Source organism: Syngnathus scovelli, chromosome 3 (genome assembly GCF_024217435.2).
Source record: "Syngnathus scovelli strain Florida chromosome 3, RoL_Ssco_1.2, whole genome shotgun sequence".
Lineage (NCBI taxonomy): Eukaryota > Metazoa > Chordata > Actinopteri > Syngnathiformes > Syngnathidae > Syngnathus > Syngnathus scovelli.
Window position 1 is genome coordinate 10,868,006 of NC_090849.1, and position 14,323 is coordinate 10,882,328.

The following is a 14,323-nucleotide window of genomic DNA, read 5'->3' on the forward strand; positions in this document are numbered from 1 at the left end:
TCTGCTTTATTTTCCCATCACAAACTGGAACCTTTCCAAACTGACATTTGCAAAGAACCATTCACACTTACCACCATCATTTTCAGTCAAAAAATGTTTGACACCCCTACCGTAGAGTCAACATCACTTGTTTTTCCGTGTAAGGCAAAAAATATTGGCCATTGAAGAATATTTCTTGTGTCATAATATAGTAGGGTCGTTATCAAGCTGTAAAGTGAAGCACAACCTACAAATCGAGATAATCCACAGGTTACCAGGGGTGAACACCAGCTGCAATAAATGAAGCACAGAAATGTTTTTTTATTTTACATTTATTTAAGAAGTAACCTTACAACAATACTAACCATAAAGTTTAGATGTGTAAACAAGTGTTGGATTAGCAATTTATAGCAATGACTTTAAATAATCTGTGCAAGTAATAACAAACATCACTTCGTCACTGCAAATATTTGGAAACCCACAGACACAAACAGTTAGCCACGTGACAAATTCAAACAGATGAGGTCTCAAAACTGCAGCAGTTGTGGCTTTGTCATGGTTCTCTGAGAATATTACCTAGTTGGGTTTAAGAAGGGAAGGGAAAAAGAAACAGAGGAAAAGAGAGGGGAGGGAGCAAAGGGGAAAGCAGGAGCTAAAGTACAACAATCAACTGTCAACATTGAATCAAAAATACATGCATAAAAAATTTGCCTGCTATACCATGAGTTCCCCGACAAAGTAAGGTAAAGCAGAGTAATTTTGGATTGAATACTGTAAAATGGTGGATTTTACTTCATAATAAAATTCCATTCACTGTAAGGGACAACATGCTTGTGCTTATGTCATAACATTGCATAGCTGTTTTCAAGCATGGCCATCACTGAAGCCAATCTCAGGACAATAAAATTAAATTAAGAAGTCAGAGAATTACACAATCTTTCTGCATATTCTTGTAATTCCAAATTGAAATTCAAAAATCCAACAGATGTTCCTCTGCAGTCAAGACCACCAGTCACCAAAGTAGCCCCGAATCTGAACCAACCATTCTGTATTAATATGCATACGGTACTGTCTTCTTATTTTCGGGATAGTGACTACCAAAACAAGTTGTTACCTCTTATCAATGTCTAATCAGAAACCTGTCGCATATTTCAGTTATTCAAGATATATGATCAACATAAAGAGAATTAAAAAGGGTAAAATATGTATACATTTTAAGATAACCTCTAAACGTCAATAAAAAAAAATCAGGTACATAACGAAACCTCACGTAAATAAAGTAAAACTGTAAATTTCTAAAGTCTATTTTTTTAATTATATTACAGAAAAAATCAAATATGGATGAAGTCATACATTCAGATACAGTGTCTACCGAATCAATTAGACCACCCCTTTTGGCGATTTACCATTTTGAAAAGGAATGAGGAATTCCAGACTGAATGCATCTTTTTTCAACCAATATTTGAGCCAGCTCACTAGAGTTTTCCAAGAAGTCAGAAATCAATCAAGCATAACTACCAACCCTTAAAAGATGTTTTTCTGTTCAGGAATGCAAGTTAATAACTTATCTTCAGCAATAAACAATAATGACCTTTTCTATTTGGGGAGGGCAATAAAGTATTACTGATTACATGTCAGCACTAAATATACCACTTTAGATAAAGTAACATCAATAGTATAGAAACACAAAAGTAATATCCATTATTCTCTAATTTAATTCAGGTTAGCTCTAAAATTAGAAGGTGATCTCATAAATGTGTCAAACATCTAACCTCAATTGAGATCTTTAAGCTTGGCTTTTTAGTGTACTGTTTGGGAAACAAATAATAATAAAATAATAATAATAATAATAATAATAATGGGTGGTCAGGATGTCCGCCTCACAGTTAGGAGGGTGCCGGTTCGATTCCACCTCCAACCCTCGCCGTGTGGAGTTTGCATGTTCTCCCCGTGCCCGCGTGGGTTTTCTCAGGGTACTCCAGTTTCCTCCCACATCCCCAAAACATGCTTGGTAGCCCGATTGAGCACTCCAAATTGCCCCTAGGTGTGAGTGCGAGTGCGGATGGTTGTTCATCTCTGTGTGCCCTATGATTGGCTGGCAACTGGTTCAGGGTGTCCTCCACCTACTGCCTGATGACCGCTGGGATAGGCTCCAGCACGCCCGTGACCCCCGTGGGGACAAAGCGGTATAGAAAACAGATGGATGGATAATAATAATGACAATAATGATAACATAGGTTTGGTTTAGGGCTAAAACTAAGCTAATCATTAATAGTAACAAAAATAACAACAAAACAGGCAATCATCAAACAGTTTTTACATTACATAGCAGAGGACAGAAATAAACACCAAACGAATGACGCCCATTAGACATCACCAAACACTTTGCAAGGCACGGTATGCAAATGATAAAAGCCTTAATAATATTTCATGCACATTATGAACAGACCACAAGCACTGTGCATTCACAGAACTTCAACTTATGAAACAAGGCATTTAAAAAGAAAATATTTCGATTACAAACAACCATGGCAGTGCAATTGGAATGTCTGAGTCTGACAACAATCAGCATGTCAGTTATCCTTGGAGAGATTACAAAAAAAGTAACCATAAAAATGTTCAGCAAAACAAAATGGATAGCAGACTTTCAGCATCATAGAAAAAATAAATAAGTCACGTCTGCTGGTTTTGGCCTCATTGTTCAAATAGGATTTGTAATTCTGGTCTAAACCAAATAAAAGCTCATTTGTCATTGGCTGAAGAGAATTAGTGCTAATTGGGGAATCTTGTATTGTCACAGAGTTTTCAAGCGATGCTTTTGAGTGGCGTTGACTGCTAAACAGCAAACAATATGTTGAATACTGTCATTTTAGGGCAGCATGTGATTAAGAAAGCAGATTGTTGAGACGCAGGAGAGTACAAGTGTGCCGGGTCCTTGTGTGTAGTTTGGGGGGATTGACACAGAAGCTCTCTTCAGAAAGCAGCTCCTAGAAACACAAGATGACAAAATGAGTTCACGCTAGCATTTACATTTACTTTATTTGTTGTTTACCCACCAGTCAGTGTGGCTAGTGTTTGCTGAGAGTTACTCACCAATCAGCATTTACACTGGCCACAATTTTGTAGTTGAATAATACGCTTATGCCCGACCAACCCCCCACATTTGGTAAAACAGGTCGAAGAACATGCAGTAACATGCTCCTTTCATGCTGGTTACGGATGAGTGGGTATGTCTGAGTGTGTTGCAACCATGTGAGGGCGACTCAGGATCAAAGTAGCAGACACGTGTGGCTTTTCCTCCTTTACCTCAGTTGTTCTTTCTTCAGTCAACAGTCAAGTACACACAACATTGTATAAAAAGGTTGGTCAAGCCCTACTTACCTTGTGTGAAAAACGAATAAAGGTTGTAAATGAAGGTGTTTGCCTGTACAGACTATCTAGGGCTGCGCAATTCATCGAAATTCAACTACAATTTTGATTACACTCTACCATTACAAAATTGGCATAACCGTACATTTTTTTATGCATATATCCAGTCAACATTTGCATTGCTTTAAAAAATGTACATTTAAATTAGTTTGGTCCATAAGCAACTTACATAAAATTAATGTCTCAAAGAAATTTGTCTACATATTAAAAAGATTTCTTATGTATCAAAAATAAACAATTGTTTGAGTAATTATGATTAAAATTATTACCAAAATAAGCGGGACATATCCCCCATTTTTCACAGAGCCCCTGAAATTCATAGCACTTATAACAAGCTTCAATTATTTACAGATTTTTGCTATTCTAGGCCATTCCTATTCCCCGCAAACAGCGGGGTCCAGTCGGGACAAATGGTGGAGTGAGCAAAATTGCTGTGGCAAAGATGCAAACTATTTACAACAGGCGATGCACTCTTGAAGCAAAGCACATGATGCCAGAGACACAAATCAGCAGATATTGAAAAGCTGTCTGCGGTTGACAGTTTTATTTTGTTGTCTCCAATGAATTCACATGTAAAACAAATCACAAGTGTCAGTGATGGGAAGGCGCAAGACGGAATGAGCACGTTCAGTGGCGGATTATGATTTCTCAGCCAAACTACCCCTCATATTTGGAACACCATTGTAGAATGATTGAGTTTGTGTTGACTTGCCAAGTCACTTGCTCTTCTTGAGCTTTCATGAGGTAAACCACAAACAAAATAACATCACCGGTTTGGGGCCTATTTTCTTCTGATTGCAATGGGGGGGTGTAAGTACTGTATTTTTCGGACTACAAATCGCGGTTTTTTTTCATAGTTTGGGTGGGGGGGGACTTATACTCAGGAGCGACTTATATATGTAATTATTCACAAATTTTTACTTGATCATTAACACATTACTGACTTACTAGTATAGTTGATCACTTCACATGTTATTTTCACTTTAAACCGCATGAGGGCGCACTATGGCTGTGGTATAATTGGAGCCTCGCTGACAATGAGTTCCATTCACTGATCAGGAGATTTTATGATTTGGAGTGACACAGATGGTTCTTTAAACTTGTTATTTATGTTATAGTTATTTGATATATAGTTTATTTAGCGTAGCAACGTCTATGTTGTTAGACTTCAGTAGTTTCCAATTGTCTAGCAAGGCCGTGAAGGCAGCAGGGGGGACGGGACAGGAAGAGCAATCCAGAGTGCTTGCTTATAGCACTGTGTTGACTCGTATGTTGAGCTCTTGTTTTGTGAAATAAAGAGCCGGTTACCAAACCCACGTCTTGCCTGGTACTTTGGTAACGCTACAATATAGTTATATACGTAGATCTGTGGAATCATTGGAGCCGCAACTGACGACAAGGCTGACGACGAGGCTGACGTCAGCGGCGCACGTAGTTCCGGAGTGAACAGCTGTTTATTTTGTTTTTTTTAAGTGACACAGCGGATGAAGATTCTGATGGATTTAATGATTTGGGGTGACACGGATGGTTCATTAAAATTGTTGTTTATATTACATTTATTTGGAACATCTAGTCTGACGTCAGGCGGCTCGGTGGCGCACTGGGTAGCACGTCCGCCTCACAGTTACGAGGGTGCGGTTTCGATTCCACCTCCGGCCCTCCCTGTGCGGAGTTTGCATGTTCTCCCCGAGCCCGCGTGGGTTTTCTCCGGGCACTCCGGTTTCCTCCCACATCCCCAAAACATGCTTGGTAGGCCGATTGATCACTCCAAATTGTCCCTAGGTGTGAGTGCGAATGGTTGTTTGTCTCCGTGTGCCCTGCGATTGGCTGGCAACCGGTTCAGGGTGTCCCCCGCCTACTGCCCGATGACGGCTGGGATAGGCTCCAGCACGCCCGCGACCCCCGTGGGGATTAAGCGGTTCAGAAAATGGATGGATGGGTAGTCTGACGTCAGCGGCGCTTGTAGTCAACAGGTGTTTTTTTTTTTTTTTTTTGTTTTTTTTAAGTGACACAAGACGAAGATTCCGATGGATTTAATGATTTGGAGTGACACGGATGGTTCGATAAAATTGTTGTTTATATGATTGTTATTTGATATATAGTTTATATATTGTTAAATGGGCCTGTGGAATAATTTGAACTGCAACTGACGACGAGTCAGACGTCAGCGGCGCGCTGCACACGCGCTGCACATGCGCTGCACATGCGCCGCGCACGCGCCGCACACGCGCCGTTGTTTACATAAAGGATGAAGAATTTGATCGATGGATTTAATGATTTGGATACATTGTTATATGGGTCTGTGGAATAATTTGAACTGTAACTGACGACGAGTCCGACGTCAGCGGCGTGGCACACACGCGGCGTTGTTTACAGAAAGGATGAAGAATTCGATCGATGGATTCAATGATTTGGAGTGACACAGATGGTTTGATAAACGTATTATTTATGTTATAGTTATTTGAATAACTGTTAATGTTACGTCAGGCCCGTTCTCAGCTCCTCGTTTGTGTTTATGTCACGTTAGCATACCGTATCGTTTAACCTGTTTTTGCTGGTTCATGTCTGTACTTGGTGCTGGATTTTGTCAAATGAATTTCCCCCAAAATGCAGCTTAAACTCCGGTGCGACTTATACATGTTTTTTTCCCCTTTATTGTGCATTTTATGTCTGATGCGACTTGTACGCCAGAGCAACCTTTAGTCCGAAAAATACGGTATATTCTCCACACCTATGAAAGGCTAAGTGCTCTAATGTCCAAAAAAAAATCATGGTAAACTTTGTAAGTGCTCTTAGTATGTCCAATTTCACAGAAAGGCAAATATTATGATACTCTTTATAAGATATACTGCTGACAAAAAGGAAAAGAGCAATTTTGACTAACACACGATAATTATTCGGTCACGGCTGAGACATAAATACGGAACGAATTCTTGTGTGTTGAAATGACATTTCAACACTTTAGCTGCTTGGCTTGGCTCACACTCCCGACTGGTGCTCTCAGTGAGCTTAATTTGCATATATATTGACAGTCCTCAATGAAGTGACAAGCCACTGAGCAGCAGCTATGCGAATGTCATAAACTAGGAAGAATGATCCTTTTAATGCTTTAATGGAAGCGAACCCCATGATTATGAAACAGTTCACTCCAAGTACAAGCAGATGAGGAGACTTAAGCCTGTTTGTGTGTGGCTGAAGGCTCCGTCTGGGTTATGTGCGCTTGATCACTGAAGGTATTACTTTTTGAACAAGGATTACCTTAACCCGCTATGCCAGATGATTTCTTTCATAAATCCATCTGGGAAAGATTTGATAGCTATTAGGAAAAAGGTAGGGAAATAGTGCGTGTCTGGGCAAAAACTTCAAAAATGTGATCTAGAAACTAACTTCATAACTGGTTGTTGTTTTCTGAACGTAGTTGTTGTATTATTACAGTACTATTTTTTTTCTTAATTCATCATGTTACACTACTTCTGCATTTGTTTTGAGTTACTGTCACGTGAATGACTATAGAATTATAAAATATCAGATTTAATTTGAATATACTGCCAAACTTTAATGAGAAAATGCCAAAATAAAAAGTGGATAACATTTGGTCCCTTGTGTCAATGAGTTAAGACCAATACTGTAATTTGTAGTTGTTCTCGTAAAAATACCAAATGTTTGACACTCACCTTGGAAATTTCTATCTAGTCAGGCTTCTCTCTTCAAAGATAGTGACCTCGATCTCGAACAAAAATAGTCAAGAAAAGGCATTTTAACGACTTTTGGCTTTAATGAAACAAAATATCTCACAATTGCTAGTGTCACTCAAGTTGAGCAGTTATAAAAACATTGCATAGACTCATTTCTATTCTCCAACTATTTTGGAAGGACGAACTGCACAACTGACTGATTTTTGAGGGCTAATGTTGCTAGATGATGATCTGGCAATTCTTTTGTTGATGTTGAAGTGTTCAGGTGATACATTCTTGTCAAACTCCAATAGGACGCCTTTGCCAAACACAGCATAGCAGCTCCTTGGCGTTGGCGAAATAATCCAGAACACTCTCGGCCCAATAAACTCAGCGGCAAGGGTAGTTACAAAGCTCAGCTGAGAACAATTTCAGTTATATTTTTGTTATCCCTAATCTCCTATTGCCGCTCAGTTCCATTTAATTAGAATGTTGTCTCAGTCTGAATTCCCCAACACATGCACCTAAAGCCAATAATTTTATGCAGCTGCTATGGACTACAAACAAATTTTGTTTTGTGCTTTTTACTTGACACCCCTATACAGTGCTGGGTTTCTTGTAAATTGCAGACACTAAAGCTTTTTATAATTTATATTCAGGAAAAAAAACAGTAACGTCCTCAAGTTAACCGCAACTGGGTGATTGCAATGTCAAACATATTTCCGAAAGGCATCTTTTATTTACTTATTTATTTTTTGCTATCCATATTAAATCATTACCAATTTATTGGCGTGAATATATATTTGTTTTGTCATGTAAGCTCCTGATTTATTAATAGTTATGAATAGGAGATTAAGTTGATGACTGCAGCCTTTGTTTTGGGCTATGTATCCGTTAGTTCAGTCTTAGCCAATCATTTTGAAGTGGCTGGAAAAATATTTCAACCAAGGAGGAAAACAAACGGAGTGTTTCGTCTCAACTCGTATTGACACTGAAGAAGTAAAAGGATACGACTCGGAGGCCTCTTTCGATTGGGTCGGTGAGCAAGAGACCTCTGGGTGCATACACCTTGTCATTCTGCTCCTGCACATACTTTGCAATCTTTTTTAAAACCTTTAAAGAGAACACAGAAGACAATTTAAAACACTGCACATTGCTCACAGTTGAAAAAATGTGAAAAAGATGTTTAAGAAATTAGAATTCAAGAAAAGATAAGGTGATCATTAGAAATATCAACAAGTTTCCCTCAAAAGTTAAATAAAGCTTTGAAGCTGAAGAGCAAATGTAAAAATGAGTTCTATTGTTGTTTCACATGTAACATAATGTGTTGTGCTCAAGACGCAGTGGTTTGTAAAAACTTCTAACAATACAGATTCTAGAATTACATTATACAGTGGTTTGTAAAAACTTCAAATTATATAGAAGTGTCGTACAAATTCGAATGCTGTCAGACACACTATGCTGGGTGACTGAAACCAAACATTGCATCTGTATACAAACTGTGTTAATTTCAAACATTCAGATGTTGTTTTGCAAAGAAAATAATACATAAATGCTATTTAACTTAAAATGTGTGAAGGAACTCCAGCTTAAGAGAACCACTCTAAAGTCATTTGATTTTTCAATAACTGGGGGTGGGGGGGTGGGGGGGCTGTACTGATCATAATATCAACCAAGGTAGATTGAGTTGGTCAAAGTGAAATGTTGAAAATGTAAACTTGTTTCCACCTAAGCCTTTCGTGTTTAGTACCTGACACACAGGGGTGTGGGCGACAAAGCTGGCTAAAGTGTCAAGTGTAGAAATGGCTAGTGGTTGCTCTTTATGTCACCTTTTTTTTCACTCACCTTTTCATAATGCGTCTCCATACACAAGAACACGGTATAAGCTGTCAGGCAGGCCAGACAACCTTCAATGTATGAGTGGCTTCCAAGTTTCTCTGCCTCAGCATAGAGGTTATTTAGAGTCCGCACTGTCTCCTCAAACTGCTGTTTGTCCATCTTTAACACATCATTTGGGGGGGAGGAACACATAACAAAAATATGAAGACTAGAAAATGATATGGAAAGCAGTAACAATTTACATCCTATAAAATAACAGATTGTAACCTTATACTTTTGGTTCGCTGTCTTGAACATACGCCGGCTTCGCGTTGTCAAAGATGCTAATCCCGCACATCATTACTCAGTTTTGAAACAATGACTTTCGTTAGCTGGACTGAATGATGTTTTAAAACATCACAGAAAGGCTAAGATGCCCTAACAATGTGTTCTTTGAATGTCATCACCTATCAAGAGACTGTTAAGTGAAAACACACTGTAAAAATCCAGAATGTTCCAGTCTTATTGACTAAAATAAGTAGCTTTAAATCTCAGTTACTCTGTCTGTAGGCTGCTCAATTATAAACCTTGCCATGACTAGCTGACATTTAAATGGGCTTCTCGACGCAGATGTCGATATTAGACTAACAGCACAGGGCTGTCCAGAACTGATTTTGAAATCGCTCTTGTGTTACTGGGCAAAGAAAGAACCTTCAGACCAGACAAGCAGGCAGCAGAGGGAATCTTGCTTTTCTGACAACTTTCCAAAGTTCTGCTCCCGTGTGCCTGAGGAATGTGGCAACAGGCCCCAGACATCAGTGGTCTAAGACGCATTCGCTACATGCTTTGTTCTTCCTCTATTTTCCAACTCAGAGACGCTGATTCAAACAAGTATTCTTTGCCAGGGCATCTGTCCATCACATTTTGGACCTGATATTTAGCATTCCGACAAGATTACAAGTGAGGAGGATATTTTTCTTATTAGAAATGTCAAGACAATGAAACAGTAACCTTAGAAAAGTTTCACAAAGTCCATAAGTCAACGGTATTTGATTTGAGTCAATAACTCTTCTTGTGTGCTGCAATTTCGCTGTCAAGATGTCACTTGCTCTCTTTGATACTGCATAGCTCCTGTTTGGTCACGATGACCTGTTTCCAGCCAAGATTGTTACACACAACCACTCTTCATGCTTGACCTCATCCAAGACATGAATACAATACCTGACAGCTATAAAAAATCAAACTGGTACTTTTTTGTTACCTTCACTGCACCGCAATCCCACTGAGGGGCAAACAGTTGCGGCTGTTGGCAAAGGTAGCAAGATGAGTGTTCACGTCAGGGATCAACAGGGTTCGTTCAAGGTCGCAAATATACACCAAATGTTTCAGTCCTTTTTCTTGTCGCAACTAAATTTTGAGCATATTTAAAATGTGACAAGAAAAATACAGGTAAACGTATGCCGAACATTTGCAACCTTGAATGAATCCTTACTCCCTTCTAAAACCCCCACAAGTATTTGTTGAACAGTGGAATAGGGGCTTTAGTTAGAAAAGATGAGCACAAGAAATCCCTACAATGCTAAAAAATACGACTACAATCACATATTTAAACCCCTGTAGCGTTTCTTCAGAGTGAATTTGACCTAATTAGACTTGATTCATCCTTTTTCATATTTAAAGTCAGAATTCAAAACATATTTGTGTCACTGACCAAAGGAATAAAATGTGATATTTTATTGATCATCAAGCATACCTTTTCAGCAAAGAGTTTTTTATTATTAGATTCAATACGTTGGGAGTAAATCCTGGACTGGTCACCAGCCAGTCGACCACTATGCTACTAATTAGTAACATGTAATGTATTTGTCTAAATTTGTGTCCTGGGTGGTAACCTCATTTTGGATCAAGTATTAATTTACCCAATAATTTGCTGTTCACAGCTGGCGGACATCAATTCAACCAGACTTCTGCGAAAAGTGTATTTATGCTGGTGTTTGGAACTAGATTATTTTAGCAATTAACATTGACTTCATCTGTTGTATTTAACTTGCTTCTACTTTTAGTCCGCCTCGAGTGATAATGACGCTTATTACAAGTGTAGTTTTTTTAGCCATCATGGTGAGGACAATTAGTTACTTGGAGAAGACCTGCATCGCAGGAGGATAATGTTTAGAAAACAATCAGACACATAAAGGCAGCTCCTCTTACCCTGGTCTCCAGCTCAGAAGGGAACTTGGTTTGAAATTGACATACAGTGCCATTAGTATAATCCCTCTGTATAAAGACTTTAGCAGCAATTGCAGCCTGCTGCCTAATGGGATGTAAACTATGAGTCTGTGAAAAAATGAGATGGAAATTTCAAATAATAAATGCATCACTTAATGAAATATTCATAACAACACATTTTTTTACACATTACTTTCGTCATTGCTCCAGTTTTTACAACGTTATTGTTGTGTAAACATTACAGTGCTACAGTGATTTAACGTAAATGAAACATACCTACAGTCACAACAATAATCAAACGGTTTTGCAAAATTGTTGAGATTGTTCTTTGGCAGCTAATAAGACTATTAAAATGTCTGCACATCTGTTGTAGTAAGGTTGCCGTCATAATTCTCGCCGATGGCATCAAAATGCAGCGACTCGCAAACGATAACACAACTGCTCGGGCCGTTTAAATAAAATATCTTTTATATAGTTGATGACGAAACCAAGACAAAATGGTCATCTAATGCCCCGTTCGGCCAGCTCAGATCCATTGTTTACAAGAAAAGAAAACACTTGAACTGCAAATATGGTTGAAATAAAACACGTCTTTTTCTCTACATTGAAAAATTCTACACTGATAAAATATATCGGTAAAATTGGTCGGTTTCTGAATACAGCCGATCCGTTTAATGGTAATATCCCGGCGATTGTTACGAAAAATATCAGACCAACGAACGTAAAAGTATGCATTTAACAACATTGCCTCACCCACCTCTGCCATATTGTCTTCTGCCTATCTTCCGTTTTCTATGCGGTAATCTGTACACTTGATACAGTTTTCCGTGTGGGAACGTATGCAACATAACGAATGTTCCTAGATACGCGGCGGTACGGGAGTTTGCATTGGCGTGGGACGGTAACTTCAATCAAAAAAAAAAAAAAAAAAAAAAAAAACTACAGAAATGCTATTTCAATTTAATTTATCATATGGACGAGAATCATTCAAGCACGGGACTCAAGAGATGATTCTATAATCTATGACGTCACCGAAAATATCCACACATGCACCAATTACCCAATTTAACCATATTTGTATGAAGAGTATTATTTAATGATTACAGATACAATTAAATGTTTCTTCCTTTAGATAGAAAGCGCAAGTATCAGCTTTGAATCAAACAGGCCCAGATTTTACATGGAATATGTAAATTTGTGAGTAAATTAAGACAGCAATCATCCTTATTTCTGTATTTATAATTCTTGTGACATTTTTTCATGGTATTGTAAAATGAGTGGCTTGGCTCAATAAACTAAGTGATGGGTTGACTGCCTTGCTTAAGGGCACATTGAAAAGGTAACAGGAAGCATCTGAACATTTTTCTTTTCTTTCTTATTTTATTCATACACAACAGCACTCAAATTGTTTTAATAATCTTAAACCCAAAATAACTCAATCAGTTCTGCTCATCAAGTCAACACCATGAATTGTGGGGCAGATGTTCAGAGACATTTACTGACAGACACATTTTCAAATATAGGCAGCTAAAGGAATTTCTTAATTGTTTAAATTCACACTTGATGGGTTGACAGGCACTTTAGAAACCCAATCCATTAAAAATGATACATTAGCAATAATATCTCTCCAATACTGGTGGACAACGTGAACAGTTCTGTTTTTCGTATTACTTTCTCAACAGTTTAATTAAATATTGTTGTTGTCGTTGTTGTTTTTAATATCTGCCCTATCATTGATGTTCTGAATGTGCCAGTGAGCTTTTCTGCAGCTGTGACTCTGTACGTATATACTCTTACAGTATAAAAGACACAGACAAAAATAATACCCCCGGTTGCTTGAATGTCTGGTGTTAACGTGACTTCACAGTTTGAATGGTCTCATACATCATTAGCAAACAACACATAGCGGCCGAGAAGATCTGGACCATTCCACAGTCGTCAAAACTTTGAATAATCATGATCATGCTTTTTCTTTGTTCTCCTTACTCCAGACCACGTGCTGACTGCCATGTATCAACACTTACAAAGTTAAAAATAGAACAAAATTGCTTATAATGTAGTTAAGATTGGCTTAAGACAAAAAAGGTTCAACTTGGTTTGATCTGATCATGTGTTTGCAAGATTTAGCTATGGTATGAGGGAACCAGTACATTTTGGCTATAATTTTAAAAAATTATGTTGTTCATCACAAAAAGAACACCATAACAAGGATAGTGGAAGTGTTATGCTTTGGGGTAGTTTGCTATTTTTTTTTTTGTAACTGGGGCCTAAAGTCAGGTGGAAGAAATTAGGAACAGTTCAAAATAACACTTAGTGTTAGCACAAACATTCATGCTTCTGCTCGAAAGCAAAAAAAAGTCAAGGAACTCCCCCGTAAATGGTGGTAGGTGTGTACAGACACCCCTTTAACATGATTTTTAATTTGATTGGTTAATTCAGAACACATTCACATGCCAGATATGAGTGTTTTCATATTTGTGCATTTATTTTCACTTTTTCTCTCAAAATGATTTAAAACAAATATCATAGTTGCATTGTACATGTTACAGAGCTAATCAATAGTGGAAAATGTTTTGAAATATTTCTATCTTGGTCCCTCTTTTTTATTACATCACAAAATCCTGGCATTTACCCAGGCGATGTGTAGACCTTTATATGCACAAAATTGTCAATTGTATTTCCCTGCAAATTCATAGACTTTGATTTGCAAAAGCTGCAACCGAGAGTGTCTCTTCCATAATGTTCCCACGTAATTGGAAGCATACAATACTGCAGTCAGGAAGTAAGTGTTCTGAAAGTTTATTTGCCAAACTGACTTGTTCATCGAGCTCTCTGCTTGAGGAGCTGAGCTCGTGACGAGTGGTGGCGTGCCTTTCACCACTCAATTATGACAGCTGGCATTGAAATTGGTGAAATAGCAGCAGGTCAGCCATTCAACCGTATGCCGTAAAACTGCTGGCATTAAAAATGGACTGATGGTAATGCCAGGCAAGCTTCCAAACTCCACTATTCCTCTACTTCAATAACAAAACTCACAGTTAATGGCGGAATATCCAGGAGGAATTTCACTTAACGCTGACTGATTGAATAGGTGATTGATTGTCTACAGCTGTGGAGGTGGGACTAAATGATCCACCAGAATTCTGTGATTAAGAGCAATAAAAGCAAATTAATTACAGTGGCACATTCAGAATACA

The 14,323-nt window shown here is 38.2% G+C and overlaps 1 protein-coding gene across 2 annotated transcripts; it reads right to left on the minus strand.

The window, feature by feature from the left end:
* Positions 1–2,279: 2,279 nt before the first annotated feature.
* Positions 2,280–12,022, minus strand: LOC125965750 (golgin subfamily A member 7). 2 transcript variants are annotated; one of them, XM_049716588.2, is made up of 7 exons: positions 11,884–12,022; positions 11,109–11,234; positions 10,162–10,203; positions 8,928–9,080; positions 8,094–8,195; positions 7,083–7,135; positions 2,280–2,966 (listed from the first exon to the last, which is right to left on the minus strand). In XM_049716588.2, exons 1-6 carry the CDS (start codon positions 11,890–11,892, stop codon positions 7,094–7,096), a joined length of 474 nt encoding a protein of 157 aa, XP_049572545.1. In that variant the 5' UTR covers positions 11,893–12,022; the 3' UTR covers positions 2,280–2,966; positions 7,083–7,093. The 2 variants fall into 2 exon arrangements, with proteins under 2 accessions (XP_049572545.1, XP_049572546.1); XM_049716589.2 differs by lacking the exon at positions 10,162–10,203.
* Between the last annotated feature and the right edge of the window lie 2,301 nt (positions 12,023–14,323).